Source organism: Solanum dulcamara, chromosome 11, assembly GCF_947179165.1.
Source record: "Solanum dulcamara chromosome 11, daSolDulc1.2, whole genome shotgun sequence".
Classification (NCBI taxonomy): Eukaryota; Viridiplantae; Streptophyta; class Magnoliopsida; order Solanales; family Solanaceae; genus Solanum; species Solanum dulcamara.
Window position 1 is genome coordinate 54,509,204 of NC_077247.1, and position 21,413 is coordinate 54,530,616.

The 21,413-nt window shown below is 32.8% G+C and overlaps 2 protein-coding genes and 2 pseudogenes across 3 annotated transcripts; 2 read left to right on the plus strand and 2 right to left on the minus strand.

The window, feature by feature from the left end:
* Nucleotides 1-1,138: 1,138 nt before the first annotated feature.
* Nucleotides 1,139-2,662, minus strand: LOC129875229 (uncharacterized). Its single transcript, XM_055950677.1, has 3 exons — nucleotides 2,375-2,662; nucleotides 1,753-2,091; nucleotides 1,139-1,633 (listed from the first exon to the last, which is right to left on the minus strand). The coding sequence occupies exons 1-3, from the start codon at nucleotides 2,660-2,662 to the stop codon at nucleotides 1,139-1,141; spliced, it is 1,122 nt and encodes a 373-aa protein (XP_055806652.1).
* A 5,128-nt stretch (nucleotides 2,663-7,790) lies between these two features.
* LOC129873509 (transcription repressor OFP7-like) lies at nucleotides 7,791-9,640 on the plus strand. Its single transcript, XM_055948619.1, has 2 exons — nucleotides 7,791-8,536; nucleotides 9,190-9,640. Exons 1-2 carry the CDS (start codon nucleotides 7,825-7,827, stop codon nucleotides 9,570-9,572), a joined length of 1,095 nt encoding a protein of 364 aa, XP_055804594.1. The 5' UTR covers nucleotides 7,791-7,824; the 3' UTR covers nucleotides 9,573-9,640.
* A 4,826-nt stretch (nucleotides 9,641-14,466) lies between these two features.
* Nucleotides 14,467-16,467, plus strand: LOC129872720 (dehydration-responsive element-binding protein 2F-like; annotated as a pseudogene).
* A 120-nt stretch (nucleotides 16,468-16,587) lies between these two features.
* LOC129875117 (adenylosuccinate synthetase, chloroplastic-like) lies at nucleotides 16,588-19,558 on the minus strand (annotated as a pseudogene). Its single transcript, XR_008763078.1, has 4 exons — nucleotides 19,087-19,558; nucleotides 17,935-18,631; nucleotides 17,307-17,617; nucleotides 16,588-16,944 (listed from the first exon to the last, which is right to left on the minus strand). The product of XR_008763078.1 is annotated as an adenylosuccinate synthetase, chloroplastic-like (transcript).
* Nucleotides 19,559-21,413: the final 1,855 nt, after the last annotated feature.

Below are 21,413 nucleotides of genomic sequence, written 5' to 3' on the forward strand. Positions count from 1 at the left end.
AGTATTAGCAGTATTAGCAGTTTCAACCCCTCTTATCAGCAGTATTAGCAGTTTCACTCCTAATTATATCAATTAATACGGAGATTATAATGAAGAGAAAAACTTTTGAACTTCTTCAATGGCTCTTACCTGATAACTACTTACATGGTCACTAAGTGCCAAATAAGCTTCCAAGATGACAAGAAAAGTGATTGATTGTTATGAACTTGTTCCGTAAGCTGCAAAGTTTCTCCAATTAGCTACCGAAACTGCAGTGAAATTAATTCTATAGTATGGCCCAAAGGTTCTCAATAGCCCAAAATTGATAAGGAAGTTTTTTTTAGGACAACCTGAACTAGTTTGGAATTGAGACACACTAAATTGCAAGAAAATTGTTTTCAAGCCACAAGGCATAAGCTGTAATTTAATCATTGGTTTTATTTCTGATATGTTGTTTTGACAGTCTATGCAAGACTGAAATATATTTCTGGAGAATTACATCTTTCTACATTTCGGTTTAATGGACTGAATACAGGTAACTTTACCGGGTGAAGAAAATCGTCATAGAAAGTACATATATGATATATCATGAACTTTTGTAATATGTGACTGTTAAAAAAAAAAGAGTGAAATACTTAGTTTCAATGTGGAAGAACAACGCAAAGCCACAAATGTTTTGGTGAATAACTGTGACTTTCAGCAGCTTTAGCGCGGGATAGATCATGGACAGAGGCAAAATCAGAATATAGAGTCGATAAGTTCAAAATGTATGTGATCTTATAATATGTATACACTTTTAACTGTTTTTTTATTTTATATATGTATACTAATCCGAGTGGAAAATGATGGTTCAATTCAACTCACAGAGCTCGTCCTAAGTGATATGAGATACCTCCATTTATTAATTTTCCGAAGGTAAGAAAGTTAAGGTGACTATATGTAGAGGCACACAGTTGTTATCAGAAAGTTAAGGTGACTATATGTAGAGGCACACAGTTGTTATCAGATAGGAACTTGACAAATTTCTCTAATATATACTGTTCAAATTAGTAGAGTTGCTTTTTAACACTTCCTTGAGAAGAGAAAAAGCTTTTTGTTTGTGTATATACTGCAAAATTGTGTTGAATATGCTTCAAGTATATAATTTCCAACATCTATTCTAGACACGAGAACGTTCTTTATCGAAGTCTGAAGGAGGCATGAAGAAATCAGTTGTCAATCTTCCAACATTAAAATCTACCTCTTCAATTTTCCATCTTTCCTCCAGCTGCCTCTTGTGGTTTGCAGAGTGCTCTCCATATCTGAAAACTGTTACAAAAGTCTTGCCACTATGCGCTACATTAACTCCGTCAACATGCTTATAGTCCTCCATAACAGATTCTGTGCTCGTCTCCCAGAAGACGCCCTCATCGTCCCTGCTGGTCTTAACTGTTAGCAGCCTGGAATCCTCAAACTTGACCATTAGCCCCGATCTTTGGCTGAAGTATCCCCAGATTGTGTGATGAAGTATTTCATAATTTGAACCACTTTGTGCCTCCAATGCTGATTGATTGGTGTCTAGTTTGAGGATGAAACAGTCCTCGTCGTTTATTATCTTCTCTCCTATGCAGACTGCATTCGCAAACAAGTTTGCTATAGACCGAGGATCTAATCCCTAAAACAATGGCAGATCATTTAGCTATATTTAATTAAGCAGCTACCAAAATACAATGTTGAACTTTACTCACTAAAACAGTTAAGTCAATTATGCGTGACAATTGAAGTTTGTTTTACCTGCAGAAAGCGGCGGAGAGGTCTAGGAGGACCCTTGGAGATAGGCCTAATTTGATTAGAAGATTGTCTCCATGAGATTTTGCCATTACTACCAGAAATGACTTTGCATCCAGAGATCAGCAATTCTAAGCACCAAAGGTCGGGATTCTTTTGCCAAAGCACAAAGCCTCCATTTTCGTCACTCTTTCTCACCTTCACACTTTGATCACCTTGATGGAAATCAGACGCAGTAATTTTAACATGCCCAATTACACACATGCTATTCACTGCATTTAACGCTGGTTGCCCCCCTGTTGCTGCTATGTATTGTTGCAAAATGTATTTTGCTGTTGACGCTTCCTGCACATCAGTTTCAAATTAGTCAACACGTACACCAACGGATAAAGCAAGTTTTTCTTTTCTTTTTTTGTTGCTAATTTTTACACTCAGTTTGATACAAGTACGTTATGAAAAATGAAGGATCCGCATAACATAGAGTTGTGTTCACAAATGTAAAATATGAAGTCTGTTTTCTCGTGTCCACGAATGGTAAATTTTATCTTATTTCTCTTTATATGGTTGTCATGCATATATTGTTGAGGTGCACGCAAGTTGATGAGGAAATATAAATAGGAAAACTTACGATGGAAGAATGTTTGACAGGACGATTAACGGATTGGCCCAATTGGATTTGGAAAGGTATAAGAGGAGATCCCACCATATAAAGGAGAAAACTAAGTTCATTATAACGAGCAGCAACAATAGGAGAAGACCATTTATCAGATGTTTGAGCTTTCATCCATGTTGCCATATTTTGCCATCTAAGTGCTGCATTACTCCCCATGCTTTTGAACATTTCATCTGGAATTGGCACCTCCAACACTGTCTCCAACCCATCTTCTTTATCAACATTTGGACAAAGTATCCTCATGTAAATTATAATTTACCTTATGCCAAAATCAAATTACAACTTAATTTTAACAGTGAAACAGAATGTGTATTTTGTTTGTAAGAGAAAAGCAAAAGGCTGAGAGATAATTAAGGATTGTTATGAAAAAACAACATTCTATTCTCTGTTTTTCTTTGCCTGGAACAAAGTAGTATTTGAGGTGGGCCATTTTTTGCGGAGATTTTTTTTTTTTAAAAAAAACTAAACTTAATGTCTCTAAATTAATGTTCCCCCTTTCTTTTAGCAATCGTGCGGGCACCATTTTATCTAAATTTATTTTGCATACGTTCATATCCACACTTGGATTTAGAATTTTTAAAAATTATTTATTTATTTAGTACAACAAAAATTTAAACTTAGTACGAATATATAATTCTCTTCTTTATAAATAGTAGGGCCAACAGAATTATATTTACCTTTGCTATTAGTAGCGGGACAAATATAAGAATATTCAAACACATTTTTACCTTTTGCTATTAGTAGCGGGACAAATTGAAATTAAGCACGTTACATCGATATCTAAAACTTGTCACTAAATTATATTTAGATGCTCATAAACGATAGTTTGTTCCAATTGAGCATCTAAACACATGATAAAGTGTTCTTATTAGATACTTCTGACTCATAATTTTAAAAAAATTATTGTACATCTTCACAAATGCTCATTACATAGATAAATTAATTGCATGAAATATATCTTCTCCTTTAATTGTACACATCGGCATAAATTGGAACATGCATGAGGTTCTACGGCTTAGTGGAGTTAATAAACATAGTTTAAAAAGTGACATAGTTTAATAAGTAAACTTATTGCACAAAAACTTTTTCAAGAATTGAAAGTGTCTAATAAAAATATTTTATTATATGTTTAGATGGTCAATCAAAATATATCATAATTCAAGTGTCTAAATAAAAATTATTAACAAATTTAAAGAGTTATTGATATAAGCTGCCAAAATCTTAATTGACTAATGGTGTTATATATACAATCTCAGTTGCAAAAGGCTTTATTCTCTTCAACAATTTCCTGGTCAATAATTCACCACTAGTGTAAACAAGAAAGCTAGAAGTACGAGGATATATTTATAGATGTCCATGAAATGTAAAGAAAGTTGGGCAAAATGTCATACTCAGCAAGTGTCCTTTTACTTCAATTCCCATACTCTTATATAAATGTGGACCAACACGTAATAACCTGCCCATGAATTGGATCACGTGACTTGATTTTATCTACGGATTTCTACTATTCCTAGTAACATCGCGGGCCTTAACGCAATAGGAATCTAAATTATGTTGAGATAGTTGCAATACAATGGGAAGATTCCCACGTCGGTGGCACAAGGTCATTTTTGAGGGAGTGTTTGAATTATTTTTCTAAACTAGCTTAAACCTAAAAGTCATAAATTGATCATAATCAATTTTTAGCTTTTAGTTTATTTTTGCACTTTTTTAGTCTAAAAGTAAGTGGTTTCTCAAACACACTCATAAATAAAAAGAGCTTAAAAGCTAAAAATTACGTAAAATGAGCCAATTCAAACACTATTTAGTTAAGTATAAGTCTATTTATATATATTTAATTATATATCTAAATTAAAGATTAATATTTAAATTTTAATTAAACAGAAAAGGTTGCTGCATATGTTGAGAAAATGAGAGATTGTTCTGAAAGGTCTCCTTGACAGATTCCATAAATAAAATGAATTCCTTGACGTAGCATATTTGATTGCATATGTGTTTCATGCTTTATTGCATCTTGATAGAGCATTGCTTGTAACCTCTAAAAGTATGTACATGCAATAACTATTGAAAGAAAGTTATCTTTTACGCCTCAAAACTTTAAATTTCTTTTAGTTCTTCTAACAAATTAATCAGAGTTTTACTATAAATATAAGTAGAAAGAAAGTTATAGGATTCTACAGTACATCTCCATCCTTTGTTTTAATCTGTTTTCTCAAAAGTAAAGTAAAATAGATAAATTTGATACAACAGAGTAAATTTTCCTGAAAGTAGGAAAAAATATTTCTACTATCAGTGCATATATAAATTAAATTCATGTAAGTAAACTTGTGCTTCTTACTAGCGCAAGTACTTCACAACAGCTCATACTTGTGGTTTGTCGCCTGCAGTAATAGTGGCAGAGCCACTCTTGTCCAAAGATGTTAATTGAAACTCCTTCGCTAAAAAATTTTATTACGTAAATATGTATAATATATATATTAGTTATATATATATTTTATGTTATATCTCTTCAATGTATTCATATGTGTTTATTTTTTTATATTTTAAATAGGAGAATATGGAGGTCGTAAATAAAGGTAAAGGGTTAGTAATAAGTAGTTGAGAGTTGTCTTATTATTACTAGCCTATTTATATATTTGACTGGGTGGTAGTATAGAGCAATGTGTAAGTCGTAGCAGTAGTCTATTCATGTAGTCTTTGATTTTGATATCTAATATCATCTGTGGTTTGTTATATTTAGGTGATCACACCTTCGTGTTGTTGTTATCAGTTCTTTACATGTATGCGCCGCACTTCTTCGCTATTAGTTGTCATGTATCTCTCTACTATCATTTTTTTTAATTATGACTTTGATTTGATTGATTCAAGAAACTTTCGGAAACAACCTTTCTATATTGAAGAGATAGTAATAGAACATGCGTACGCACTTTATCCTTCCCAAGTCGGACTTTATGAGAATTCATTGAATATATTATTGTTAATTTATTAGTTAAAATTTCTGTCTCCATCAAGCGGTAGTTATTCAATGGAAAAACAGAGAAAAGAAAGGACAAGGCCATGGGATGGATGATTATGTTTTCTTGGATTCCCTATAATCTTTTGGGAGGTTTCTTATTTGAAATGGCTTTTCTCCAAGACATATCATTGAAAATGCTTTTGTCCAAAGACTAAAGGTTAGTTCCTTTTCTTTCATTTCTCTCAAGTCTCCTAATATGCAAATGGTTTCATTATGATCGAAGACAAAAGATTACTTTTCTTTGCAAAGTACTTTTTGTCATCAATGCATCTCTGTCTCACTATATTTATTTATATATAAAATTAGAAAACATTAATTGGACTGTTTAATTATAACATTATAAAGAAATTATTATTTGATTTGATATTTTTTATTTCTCTTCTTAAAAAATGAGGGGAGACCCCTATACTTATCAAAGTGATAAGTATGAGTATCTAATTGACAAACAGAGACAATAACAAGAAACAAGTTCCAAAATGGCATTCCTATTGATCGTCTTCTCTCCGTCCATCACACATCCTAGCTCATACTCATTGGTCATCGTATTTCTCTAGATTATAAATAAATATTTTATGTTTATTTATTAAAAATCATAAATAAATAGAAAATCAACTTATTTTTTCAGAAAAACATTTTTTTTTGGTACCAAACACATGCTCCATTTGTAACTAGCGTTTGCGCATAGATTTTCGAAAAAATTTTTAAAAAATTATCTTGAAATACTTGTTTAACCATGAAATTTTTTGAAACTTTCGCTCATGAAACTTCAAATATATTTTTAAATAAATTCATGTTTAAATTCAATTTTAAAAATTTAAAATTTAAAATTTCTAACTTCAAAATCTATAATCAAACTAAAGATGATAGGGGAATCCAACAGAGTACAGTTTTTCCCAGGATAGTGGATATGATTACTTTATTAAATTCTCTCGCCTGCAATACGGCAACTAATTTCAGACTTTGATTGAATTTTTTCTACAAAGTTGAGTAAATAGATGACACTGCGCGCATCTGCAGCTTCCTGTTGCTCACTGGCTACAACTTTATTCCCAACTACAACATTCTAATTCAAAGTAAAATGTTAAGAGTACTAGTAACTTGAAGTTTCTGTATTGTCTTCTATTTTAATTTATATGACATAGTTTCGAATTTCAAGAGTTATTTTTTTTTAATTTTGACCATGTAGCTTTTTAAAATTTTTTTTTTTACATATTAGAAAACTATGTACAAAAAAATAAAACACTTTTAAGTCACAAAAATTGTGACGAAGGGAGTAATAAGCAACAATCAGCTAAGCTTATTAGTCTAATAGTCCGTATAAGAGATGTAAGTTCTATTATCACCGTCTTCATTTCAATTCTCCTTCTTATATCTTCAATTAAATATAAATTTTATTTCTTTATACCCATATAATGTTTGATATTATTGTATTTTAACTACTAATTATTGGAGTAGATCAAATGTCTTGTTTTTTTTTAGATTATTAATTTTTGTTTCTTACTTACTAACGATTATCTGCAATTATATGATATTAGAAAAATTACAATGTCTAATGTAGAAAAGTTAAACTCTTTTAAAAATTACAATGATTTGTCTTAATTAGCGTGAAAAGGAGAAATTAAACCGTTATCAGTAAAACCAATTAGTACTAATTTGACCAATAACTCAACAGTTAGAGACGCTTGGTCACGCTCTCCTCAAGAAAAAAAAGGCCAAAATAGATCCTTTATCTTTGGGCTAGATTTCAAAGTCATTTTTATTTTTTCACATCGAGCATTAATAGTCCTTCATGTTTGTTATATTGATGCATTTTTAGTCCTTTTCCAAGCTTTCATCTATTTTTTAACTTCTTTGGTCCACAATTTAGTTTATGAAATGTTCAGCCTTCTTCCTCTATATTTATTAGAAAAAAATAACTCCATGAGAGGAGAAGAGTGTTCAATTTAAAAATTGGATTTATTTACGAACTTCATCGCTAATAGCTAATTCGTCGATAAAGAGGGGTAATGGCGAATTTTCTTGTTTAGCTACAAAATTTGTTTGTTGTTAGGTTTATGTATTCAAAAATTATTGCAACTATTTAAATCGATCAAGAATCTATCTTTATTTTTCAAACTAGACAAATCACATTGCAAGAAAAAAAATTGTGTATTGTTGCACGTAAAATTTAATATGATGAATCTTTCGATCTTTAAAAAAAAAAGGAGATAAATTTGTGAGCGGACCAAAATTATATCGATACTATAAATATGAAGGACTATTAAGTGAAAAAATAAAAATAATTTTGAATGTAGACTCAAAAATAAGGGACTATTTTAAGCCTTTTTCTCCGCTCTCCTCACCCCTCTGTCCCCCAATATAAACAATTCTCAGTTCACACTTTTATCAAATGAAAAAGATAGAGAGAAAAAGAATGGGAAAAAATTTCAAGCTTCGGTTCTCCAGGGTTATTGCTTCCTTCAATTCCTGCCGTTCCAAAGACCCTTCTTCTCTTCCCCAAAATCCTAATTTCTTCCCACATACTAATAATAAGCTCGTCTCCCCCAATTTCCCTCTTATTAATCAAAATCCTCGAAATTACGTGCCGGAATCCATGATGATCTCCGTTGGCTGTGGGTTTAATTCACGCTGTTCACAAGATCAATTCAAATGGAAGAAAGAAGAGAAGTTTCACGTGGTTTCCAGTTCCTTCTTCTCTGAAGAAGAAGAGGAGGAGGAGGAGATCAATTTGGCCTTACGACCCCCTACTACTCCTCCGCAATTCAGTAATTTTGAGAAGAAGAAGAAGAAACGGGGAGTTAAAAAGACGAAAACAAAGGGAAGAACGAACAGAATAAGCACCTCCTCTGCTGAGGAGTACAGCGGGATTTTAAGCGGTACTGATCAAACTTTGGATAATTATAACGAAGATGAGGAAACTGAAACTTTAGTTTCATCTTCTAGAAGCTGCTTCGATTTCTCAACAGATGACTCATCTACTGATTTCAACCCTCACTTGGAAACCATATGTGAGACCACTACAATGAGGCGTCGTCACAAAAGGAACACCACCACAAAGAAGAAACTCAAGCATTCCAGACCAAGTTTCTCCTCTTCAAAAGGTAAAAGTATTATTTGTCTGACCAAATTGACCGTCTAAAAGTTTATATTTAGAGATAACATTTTACAACAACAACATACTCACGTGTAACCTCTACACAGATCTTATAACCTCTACTACATCACAGGTAGAACAACTTATTTCGTAAGAAATAGATCAAGTAATGCATATCATATTTAGATATAAAAGTGTTATTTGTCTGACTAAATTGAGCGTCTAAAAGTTTATATTTAGAGGTAATTTTACAACAACATACACAACTCTAATTTCACAAAGTAAGATTGGAGAAAATAAATATACACACATTTTACCTCTACTCCCGTGGGGTAGAGAGTGATACTCGGCTCAAATAATACATATCATATATACAGATAATTTTACTTTTAATATTTCTATTGTATTCTTAATGAAATAGTGTCTATATATATATAATTGTCATGCAAATTATTTTAGACCACAATTTATTTATTTATTTATTTTTAAAAAAAACTTTAACTTTTACCTTAATCAAAATTCATTACATAAGTTGAAACGGAAGACTATTTAATTTACATTATGTCTTAACATGCTCCCTCTGTCTATTTGTGTTATTAACTTTATTTTTTACTTTTTTGGGTGGAATTATAGTTAATTAATTATATTATGTCTGAACAGGTAGAAGATCATCAGTTTCTACGTCATCGGACAGTGAGTTACCAGCGAGGTTATCGGTGTTTAAGAAGCTGATACCATGTAGCGTGGATGGGAAAGTGAAGGAGAGCTTCGCGATCGTGAAGAAATCGCAGGACCCATACGAAGATTTCAAGAGGTCAATGATGGAAATGATTTTGGAGAAGGAAATGTTTGAGAAGAATGAGCTTGAACAGCTTTTACAATGCTTTCTGTCGTTGAACGGAAAGCATTATCATGGAGTGATCGTTGAGGCTTTCTCCGATATTTGGGAGACTTTGTTTTTAGGTAATAATGATAGAGTAAGGAGGATGTCAATTCATGATCCCCACCCACCTATTGTAGGCAGAAGAACAACGTCCCTTTGATTAATCCATGTCGGTAATCATGATTTAGTCGTTAATTAATAAATTTAACTTTTCTTTTATGTTGTTAATCATGATTTAGTGGAGTACTATATCTGCTTGCAAGCACTAATGTTAGCTTCTTAAAAAACATTAAGACCAATGGGAAGCGTTTCTGTTTCTTGCTAATGCTACTAATCATCATTTGGCTTTCTAAATTCTGAAACTACGTACCTTAAGCATTTTCTCCTCAATTCTGATACTGCAGAAATTTAGGGGTGGTCGGAGTAGGAGAAATAATAATTTATGTTTGATAGAAGTAATATTTTTACTAGAGGATTCAAAATATAAGAATAATACACATAATAAAGCTAAAAAGATTCAACGTCTAAGATATATAAAATAAAAAAATTCACTTTATCAAAAAAATAGTGTAATTTTTAGGACGCCCTGGAGTGTTCTAGCTTCACCCTTAATTATCTACGAGGACAATGTAAAATTCTTTATAATAGCAAGTTAATTATTATTTTTATTAGATTATTAATACTAAATGCTCATGAGAAATTTTTACATTAATAATTGTCAATCATGAATGCTTTTGGTTTGGCCTTTTTGACAAAGGGGTATGTATACCTCTTAGCATGAGAAAACAACAAGCCTACAACACCCCTATACCTATGTCTTTTTTTTTTTTTACAACTTACTAATTTCAAAAATATTTTGATATATTCTATATATTTTTAATTTAATATTATAAAATTGTAAAAAAAATTTAGCTTTTTAAATTTCATATCAAATTAAAACATGCAGGGATTATCTTTGTGAACAGTCGAACTTTTTCTTGTGAGAACTGGAAATTGATTCTCTGTATCTGACTGGTCATGATTGATGGATGGATCATAGATGTAACCCAACAAAGAAACTGCAAATTATAAATTCATAACGTCTTCCCCAAAACATGTATAAATTTCCATCAACTTTAATGGATTCTTTTATGTTAATAATTTTCCAGGATTCCCTCAATCGTTGCATCTATGATCTATCTATATCATAGAGAAACAAGACTATGCTAGGACATTCTATCATAAATTTTGACTATGAATTTGAGTTATAAGTAGTATATATTTATAGAGTAAATTTTATTTGTCATCATTAGTTGTCATTGCAATATTTTGGCTTGACTAAAGTCGATATGACGTGAAGGGAGTCATTACGCCATATATGTGACCATTGACTGATCCCTAATTTTACCGCAAAACGACACCCATAAAACACGCATCCGAAATTTCACTTACTTTTATGATGGCTCGTCTAGTCAAACATCTTTTCTACGAATAATTGGCATAAAATTACACTATTATTAGCCAACAAAAACTTATTACTTGTTGTAATTAGTTTAAGTTATACATACTCTTGATTTGTTATGTTATCAACAACAACATATCAATATAGTCTCACGAGTGGAGTTCGAAGAGAGTAGAGTATATGCATGACATATTTTTATCTCATTGAGATATAGAAATATTGTTTTCAAAAGACCATCGACTCATGTGAATCAAATCAATGCAATTATAAAAAAGAAAATATAACAATAAAGAAGACATATCAACTAATAGGGAAAACATTATAGAGCATCTAGACAGAAAAAAAAAACAGTAGCAACAACAAGTTGTATAAAGTGAAACAGAAATCAAAGAACAACAACTATGAGAAAAATAGTGATAATTTTACAACAAGCATGGTTCTATAGACTGCCACCCAACATATCCCGTTGAAAAACTACTTGTTAATCTTCCACCCTAATCCGCGATCCTTATAATCTTTTATCTTAGGTCATGTTCTCGATAAACTATAAATATGTCATGTGTTCTCCAATCAGCTCTCCCCAATACTTCTTCGATTTACCTCTACTTTTCCTCGTACCACTATAGTAAACCTCTCACATCTCCTCATTGAGGCATTTGCGCTTCTCCTTCTTATATGTCGAAATTAACCATCTCAGTCTCACTTCACCCATTTATCCACCACGAAAGTCACTCTCACCTTATCTCATATATCTCTATTTATAATCTTATATCTCGTAATATGTCCACACATCTGTCTCAACATTTTATACTTCACACCAGACAACACAATTGATCAAACGACCACTTGCATATATAACTAATTAATTATCTTTAAGTTTTGATGGTATTTTTTTTAATCAAAAATTTTCATATTACAATTATAAATATCTTTTACCCGGAAATACTTCCTATTTACTATAACTATTGTGGAAAGGCATTTCGAGAGATGGCAGATTCCAAAAAAGCCACATTCAATCGAGTCATCATGTGTTGAAAGAGAGAAATATGACATAGTTCAAAATTCAAGAGTTAAACTTTTTTATTTTGATCGCATATTCAGACTTACCATCTCTAAAGTTTTAAAAAATAATTTACATATTAAAAAGGAGGGAGTATTATTTTTCAGGTGCTCTAAGTGAAGACTGAAAAGTTGGTTACCTAGATAAATGACAATATACAATTAAACCCCTTTAAAAAGGGAGGGGCCTCTAGATTAAAAACAGAATGATTAAGCAGCTGTATCATTGTTCTATCTAAATATTAATTACAATGAGTATAAAAGATAATGTAACATCCTAATTGACATGGGAGGGACCTACAGAGAGCTTATTCATCCAGTAAACTTATTAAATTTGGAATTAGTATGTCATTTAACTTGTATCCTTGTTCTATCTAAAATATTACAAGTAGTATAAAAGAGTTTAATTCTGTACACTACTGATAAAAAATAAAATCCATATAATCAGATCATGTTTAAGCCTTTTATGGTCGACATTTATAGTTTGAGTTACATACATTATCCGTATAAAAAATTGGGTATATTATTATCTTAGTCAAAAACTATTTACACATAAACCTCATTTATAAAATTAAATTTATTATTTTGAATGAGGCTTGTTACCTGCTATATATAACATGTGAATGTGATTAACGGAGTACTATATAACTTAAAATTAAATTCATTATTTTGGATGAGACATTTTACCTGCTATATATAGCATGTAAATGTAATTGACGAAGTACTATATAACTTAAAACTCATCTTGATATTGTAATTAAGAACTATTAACGGGATAGTAATTGAACTATTGTTCAATATTATCTATGGAAATTATTAATAAGATGGACATTTTAAAACCAAAATATTAATAAAGAATATTTTTATTTAATTTTATATAATTCAAAAATATTTTTGATCATTTTCCGTATTATCAATAATCTAAACTCTTTGCTCTCTGTTTTTAACATAAAAGAAGTGCTATCTAATAGCTACAGCTAGAATAAGACAAAACGATTTCTAGTACTGCAGTAAACAAATTTTATTACATAAACTGGAAGTGACAAGATAAACTGTAAATGCACTTTTTTCGTATGCAGTGAAGTGTAATATTTGAGACTTCTTAGTTAACTGTATAAATATTTTAACGCGTGCCTAAGCCCCGACCAAGGGCTGATAGGTTTGGATTACGTATTCGGTCGAACTCAGTAAGTTTTGATCATACTATACATTTATATTAAAAACTTATTGAATATCATATGCATAAATTATTAATTGTTATTTGATAATTACATAGAGTTATGTAAATATTAATAATACACGAATTAGTTTATGCCTTAATTAGTTATGAAGGTTTTAGGTATTTATGTATTATTTATATCACCTTCTATCATGCATAAAACTATACAAAAATTAGTGGGTTTTTAAATTACAAATCAGATACCATATTGATTTTATGCATAAATAACTAACTTTCTAACTAGCTACCAAACTAGTATTATTTATGCAGAATTTAATATCTACATAACTTATCTCCAAATCAGTTACCAAATAACTCCAAAACTCAATAATCTTAAAGGACTATAATTTTTTGAACCCATAAATTTTAAATCCCGACTCTACCTTGGTGTGACTGACAATGCCAGCATCAAAAGTCGTATAGGGTTAGATTACAGGTACGCTATGCTGCATGAATATGGGATAAAGGCACTACCTTTTTCATGATTACTATAAACTCTTTGGCCTTTGGGCTCTGAGCAATTCAAGTTTACTCAATTGTTGATAAATTTACTGATACAAGGCATCAGAGGTTTTTTTTCAAACCTTTAATCAAGAAAGCAGCCTAAAATGGAGGGGCAACTTGTTAAATGAATCATAACTTTTTTTATTTGCAGTTAGTAGTTTTCATATTCCATCAATTCATAACACTGCTGCTACCAACTTATACTTTACTATTGAATGTGCAAATCCAAAATCTTTGCTTTATACATCGTGATCTGAGTTCCAGATCAATAAAGTGAACTTCTGATGGTGGTCAAGATTTTGGATAATTTTTTCTTTTTGAGTTAATTTTTGAAATTAAATTAGGTCCTCAATGTTGGGACTTCAAATTAAATTATTTTGTTCACGCTCCTGAGATGAGGTGTTAAAGAATAAAAAAATCTCATGATCATATCGTGATTAATGAGATGGGTGGTCTAATTATATGAACTAGAGTAATTCTCTTCATGAACTTAAGTTTTGGAATTGAGTTAGAATCTATCTATTTCTTTACGAATGTTTTCGAAAAAGAAAAAAAAAACTCTTAAAGAATTAAACGAATGTTTCTTTTATATGACACATTTTTAATAATTTTACAATAATTAACTAAGGAAAGACTTTACAATATTTCAAAATTATTCTTAAAATAAATATATCTTCATGGACTTTCTGTTAAATAGGTGCGATCAAATACTATTTTTTTTTTTGATAGTATCATTAATATTTATCAAATAAAGAAAATTATGTCAGCAGAGAAAATATAATTTTACCTCGAACGTGGGTAAGCATTTGCCGACAAATCACTTTGTCGTATATGGTCATTTTGGTTAGTAGTATTAACTATTAATAGTCCAAAAAGTTAGTTTTTTTGATAGTTCATATGGAGATCTTGATATTGGTTTAGTAGAATATACATTATAGTCCAAAATTTGGTAGTTTTGGAATATTATTTTGGGTGATTTTGAAAATAATGTGACAGTCTAGATTTATATCACGGAAGATTGGCAAAAAGCTGTTATTTTTTCTTTTATTCTTTTAGTAAAAATATAATCAGATATGTTTTGTGTTTGCCAAAAGCATCTAACAAAACGGATCGTATTAAACAAGAAAGGGTCATTCACAAAATGTCCCTATTTTGGAGTGGTCTTTAATTATTGCCCCTCAAAATTATTGGTTTTTAATTTTTTTATTTTTCAAAATTTTTAGTAACAAAAAAATAGCTAAAAATGCCCCTGACATCGAAAAAAATAAAATTGCAAGTCATAAGTTAAGTTACAAGTATGCCTCAAAGTATAAATCCAATAACATAAGTTATACCCCGTGATTATGTTCAAGACACAAATTATGCCTCAACACAAAAATGAAGTGACACAAGTTATACCTTAAGTCAAAAAATTCAAGTTCAAGCTCAAGGCACAACCTTGGATACACTTGACTTCATTTAGACTAGGAGTATTTCCTACATCATTTAGTAAGTTTCTTTTTCTCAAATTGAGAGTAAAGGCAAGCGCCGGAAAGTTCCAAATTGAGGAACACTTCCTGATAATGATGACTTCGTATCCAGTAAAGCTCAGCCCCAAAACCTACTACTCCATTAAAGAAGTGATCGACCCCAATTTCATCATTATATAAAGGCCTGTATGTGATGCATTACACGAACCATTGGCTTATTTGTCAAGAATTACTACTTCATGATAAAGAAAGATAAATCGAACAAATAAAACAAAACAATGAAAGAAATCAGAAATAAGAATAATGTGACTCGACATATTCAGTGTACACTATACTACGCTCAAACGGTCACAACTCACATGCAGGAGCACTTATAAGACTTTCTACAAACGTCAAAATAAAACATTAAAATCAAACTACAAATTCTCTCTATACATATCCCCGCGGCCTCCCAAATATCCCTCACATCCAACAATAAGTTAACTTCACACAATTTTTCTTCCAATACGACACTGATAATCTAGTCTACCATACCGAACGGGCTTTCAAGTAATTATATAGACAGCTACAAAAGAAATCCATTAAAACAATGGAAGAAGGGCCCTGCGAGAGGAAAAGGTGGCCCACAGAACACGTTATGTGAGAACCGAGGCGTTCGACAAAGAACATGGGGCAAATGGGTGGCAGAAATCAGAGAGCCAAAGAAGAAAAGCAGGCTGTGGTTAGGATCTTTTGCTACAGCTGAACAAGCTGCTATGGCTTATGATGAAGCAGCTAGGAGATTATATGGACCAGATGCTTACCTTAATTTACCAAAGACTTCAAGAACTCAAGAGAACAGAGGCAGCAGCAGCATCTTCAAGTTCATCAATCAGTGATCCCAAGAATGAAATACAAAACTATACTAAACAACCCCGCTTGACAATTCCACAAGTAGAGGAGAAAAAGGAAGTCAAATTTTCGTCACGAAACTAAGTAGCGGCTCATGATCAAGAGAAGCCTCGGATTGATCTGAATGAATTTCTTCAACAACCTGATATAAATCATGATTGTAAAATCAGTTGTTTCAGAGTCGGGAGTTTCACTGAAAGATGACAATTCAGTTGCTAATTTCTTTGCTGATACAAGTTACAATTGGGACACACTAGGTAAAATAACAGGAATAGAAGATCATGAGGCAGCAACAGAGGCTAGAGGATTTTTTGATGCTTACAATGTGAATGATGAGTTTATGTTTCCCTCTTCAATATGGAACTTCTGAAAATACTGAACCATTTTAATAGGCCTATACGACTAGATTTATGGTAGCAGCTTGTGTACACCATCTTACTAGAATCAAAATCATCACCAACTAGAGGGGAAAACTTTCAAACCACTCCTGGGTAATCCCCTGTTTTTAGGAGTGGGGGGATATTTTCTGATGTTAGCAGCTGGAAACCTTGATTATTGCCATTCTTAATTGACTTGTACTTGAGAGGTCCAACAAAATCCCGAAAGGAAAAGAAAGAGAAGGGGGATGATATCTAGCTTTAAAGACGACAAATACTTAATTTTTACATTAAGCAATTACATCAAATTGATAACTCATGATGCTATTACAAGCTTAGTCTAAGGTTTACCAGCAATTTGAAGAATATGATTCTGGCAATATGATGAAAAAAATCAAAAATCACTTGTAGATAAGGGCATCACAACCAGGTCCTATACCAATGTAATGGATAGGTACCCCAACAAGCTCCTCTATCCTTTCTACATACTCGCGTGCAGCCTTAGGCAAGTCAGTATACTTCCTGATGGAAGAAATATCACTCTGCCACCCAGGCAAAACTTCATACTCCACCTATGTAGATGAAATAAAGAATATAAATAAAAGAAATCAAAAAACAGGAAGGTACAAAATGGTATTAAAATACACGCAACAAGAGGGGAAGAAGATTCAATATGCATACTGAAGGTCTCCAGATATGAACAGCCAATAGGAAAAAATCATGCTATATGGGAGAAAAAGACGGATGGAAAGAACAAAAAAGTACCAAAAAATCAGGAAATCTCGTTTTCCTCCACTTTCCAATAAAAGGGTAAAGGAAATTAAAGAAAAGTTAACTCCTCAAAAACAAAACTTTTATGAAAAAGATTTTATGCTTTTCGGTGATCATCATGCAAGAGGATGTTGAAAAAGAAAGAAAGAAACACGAAACTTGCCTTTATTTGCTCAAGAAGACGAAGATCAGAAGGAAAAGAATTTAATGGTGAACCATCAGGATGCCTATAAGTAACACCCAACTGAATTTCTGATAGGTCTGACAGCACATCTAGTTTTGTTAGGTTTAGAGAAGCAAATCCATTTATTTGACAGCAGTAACTCAGTGCAACTATGTCTAGCCAACCACAACGACGCGGGCGTCCAGTAGTTGTGCCAAACTCCTGCCCAGCAAAACGAAGAAGGTCACCACCTTTGCCCATGATTTCTGTTGGGAAAGGACCAGAACCAACTCTTGTGGTATATGCCTTAACTTGCAGGAAAAGCATCAGTTAAAAATGCTCCATGTTTACTGCTCTACGCTTAAAATGCAACAAATGCAAACTGAAAGACCATGCATATGAGGATCATATTCTTCTGGCAAAGAGCTGGGTGCATTGCACATTTAGCTGATTGACAATGATAAATGTACTGCAATATAGATGTACCACAATATGTTTTTGAAAAGTTACACTAGTTTTTATTCCCACAATATTAGCTAGAATGTCAGATAAAATTGAACATCATGAGAATTCTTTATTCTTCAGTATAAAAGGAAAAAGTTCCTATAAGAAAATAAATCAAGTTTGCTTACCATACCAACAAGATCACCAACAACTCTGGGAGCAATGCCAAGACCTGTGCAGATTCCACCAGCCGATGGACTGGATGAAGTCACAAAAGGGTATGTTCCAAAATCAATATCCAACATTGTTGCCTGACCACCTTCCACCAAAATCTTCTTTTTCTGAGATATAGCATCATTCATGAAGTGCACAGTATCTGTAACGAAGGATTTCAACCTCTCAGCAAATTTCTTATAGCGTTCCACTTCTCCCTTGAGCATGTCAGGGTCATACTTAAAACCTTGAAATCTTGCAGCGGCATCTGATAATAAAAGATCAAGCTTTTGGGGGAATGTGTCCATATGCCATAAATCACTTACTCTTATGCCATTTTGAATAACCTTGCTTGAACAGCAAGGTCCAATGCCTCTCTTGGTGGTTCCAATAAAGGATTTAGCTAGCTCAGCTTCTCTAAGCCCATCTACTTCTTGGTGAAAATCAAATAACAAGTGAGCACGATCAGATATCAAGATCCTTCCTTGGCAAGAGACTCCGTTAGATTCGAGACCATCAATTTCTTTAAAGAGTCCTGGTAGATGCACCACAACTCCATTACCAATAACACATAGAGTTTCCTCGTTGAGAATTCCAGAAGGGACAAGGTGCAGAGTAAACTTCTTCCCCTCAGAATTGTAAATAGTGTGCCCAGCATTGGCTCCACCCTGACAGCAAGAAACGTTATTGAAGAGTTCAGCTAACAAGTTTATCGCTCAGGTAATATAAGTGAGTGGAATGACAGGGTAGCAAAAAATAACAAGTTTAAAACAAATTGGTATAAGTAAGAAATACATATGAACATAATACAAAAATGTTTGATCTAACATTGATATATTCATAAATCATAAGATAGAATTTAAAACAGTTCTCTACAAAAACTATGATCCTGGGGTTTCACTAGGCATCTTTTGGTCAGATAGAATTCAATCCTAATTAACTCACTGAAACCAAGTATATCTCACATAACTTCCAAATGACGAAGCAAATAGTGTCAACGTTATTTAACAAGTTATAGCAAGTTCTTGCTCATATTTTTAAGGTTAACAGATCATGCTTGATATGGAGTGTTAGTTGTTGCAAGTCAAAAATTGTTTACGAACATAAACTCATATAAATATACCTGACAACGAGCAACAATATCAAAATGCTTAGCCAGTATATCAACGAGCTTTCCCTTTCCTTCGTCGCCCCATTGGCAACCCAACACGCCGGATACCTAAGTGACTCAATTCGACTCAGCCCTGACTCGCTGACCCCCTGATGGTACACTACCGAGGCAAGCGGCTTTGTCGAACAAACGATAATTGAAGGAGTCTTCTTCCTCTGCTGGAACTGATTGAGCCTACAACTATAGGTCCCATTGTAACCGAGGATCCCATTCCGGTGATTCAACGTTGCCGTCGCTGTCACCGTGGTGATTGGATTGGAGTCGAACCTTAGAGTTGAGATGTTCATGGTAATGGAAGTGCCCCGGCAGCGTGCGGTTGCGCTGTGCACTTTAAAACGGAGATATGCAAGAGAGACGAATGAGGAGGGAAAATGTTTTTTTCTTCCAGGGTTTTAGTCCAGGAGATTTTAGGTGAGAATATAGGTCCAATTCACTATGTGCGGAAATTATTATGCGTACTGATATTTATTCTTTTCTCTTCTTTTCTTTTTTTTGTGCAAGTTTAAAGGCTACTCCTCCCTTTCGACAACTTTATTGTTCCGGTTAAAAATAAATAACTTATAATACTTGTTATTCTAGGTCCATTTTTTTCTTTTATTTTGTAACAAACGCTTCAAGTTGATTGCGTGAATGTTCACTCAACTTGTGTTTATTGATCATCAAAGTTATTGTTCATTCGCGATCGCTATTCTTCAAGTGTGCACAGGGTAAAATTTCTATTTCTATGCAATAGCTCGCAAATCACACTGAAGAGGAAATCCACACCAGCCAAGCCTGATATGATGAGCTCGACCCAGAAGGCAAACCCCTTGCTTTCGCTGGTAAGGAATTTTGAACTTGAGACGAGCGACATGGAAGTCCCTTGACCTTAAAATTGACTTGTGTTTAATTTTTATTTTTTTTATCATTTAATGAAAATTTATGGACCAAAGTATTTGTAATTACTCAGACTTAACTGTCATTTATACTTTGCTCGACATAAATTTTATAGAAATTAAGTTATGCATTATAAGTTGTGTAGCCTCGGTAGTCGGTAGTAACCTGTACTTGTTCAGTAAAAAAACTAGATTGAAAATGAATTCTAAAATGTTTAATTATGTGTTAGATTCACGTAAGCTGCTTAGAGATTAAATTTTAAGTAGTGTCTAGGATTTCTTATTCGATTTACATGGGCTGAATAATGAACCAGTTAGAGCAAGTACATCCCCTTCCCCTCTATTGTTTAGTCATGGAGTTGATCCATATTTGCTCGTTCTGTGATAACATCTCATTCTTATATCAGAGGGTAACTCCTTGGAACGCTGTTAAAACGAGCGATGCTTATCATGAATGGACCCTGTAAAGCATCCTGGGGCTGTGAAACTAGCATCAAGAAATATGCGTATAGCAATATCAAGAAAATTGACTTCTTCAAGATGGGCGGAACGATGAATACAAATTGAAGGCAAAGTTATTTATCGGCACATACAAGATGAGGATATTGTTCTTGTGAATCAACAGGTACAGCTTTTTTGCTTCAGTCTGCAGAACTGCAGAACTAGTTGTATGCAGTACTTCATCCTTCCTTCTAGAGGTATCAAATAACAAAAGCACCATCTGTTTAACAGATTAATCACAATTGGCTTCCTGTTTGGGAGTTCTAGAAATACTAGATTGATAACAAATGAATTGCACGAAATGGTCAAGCAAAGTATCTATTATACTGCAAAAAAAGTGTCACCCGAACAGACGATCATGGATGGAAGAACCTTTTAGCCTAAACAAATAGTCCGTGGATGATGGAACATGGTAGGCTTTGCAAAGATAAGATGGTTATTTTTAAATCTATGTTTAAAGCATTCAACTACTTTAAAACATGAAATTTTCCTGCCTCGTTGTTATAGATGAATGAATGTCAAACAGTGAGAACATGGAGTGAGTGCAGTGCGGAGAGCCTATCCTTTGTATGAGACTAGGCTTTTTTATCCAACAATTGAGTCCATTGAAGCAAGCATCAGCAGCTATTTCAGGAACAAACTCAGCCAATTTCGACATCATAGAGATCGTGATTGTTCTCAAACCTATTGAAATCCACAACTAACAGAGCTCGTACCCCCTTACAGAACATTTAAAAGTAACAAAAACTCACCTTACTAAAAATATAAAAGCAATAAAATCTCACAAAACACACAAACCAATTGTGCAACTCTTTCTTAATTGGCTGAATATCAAATGGGTGATACCAAGGTCAACACGAACTGCTACAATGTTCAAAAGAGAGAGGAGATGAGGAAAGATAA

Bases quoted from the DNA above. Each gene is read 5' to 3' on its own strand.
- LOC129875229 (XM_055950677.1), bottom strand. From the start codon at position 2,662: ATGAGGATACTTTGTCCAAATGTTGATAAAGAAGATGGGTTGGAGACA. The intron at 2,092-2,374 runs GTAAGTTTTCCT...ACTGATGTGCAG, and splicing joins CTGTCAAACATTCTTCCATC to GAAGCGTCAACAGCAAAATA. The intron at 1,634-1,752 runs GTAAAACAAACT...CCATTGTTTTAG, and splicing joins CTCTCCGCCGCTTTCTGCAG to GGATTAGATCCTCGGTCTAT.
- LOC129873509 (XM_055948619.1), top strand. From the start codon at position 7,825: ATGAAAAAGATAGAGAGAAAAAGAATGGGAAAAAATTTCAAGCTTCGG. The intron at 8,537-9,189 runs GTAAAAGTATTA...ATGTCTGAACAG, and splicing joins AAGTTTCTCCTCTTCAAAAG to GTAGAAGATCATCAGTTTCT.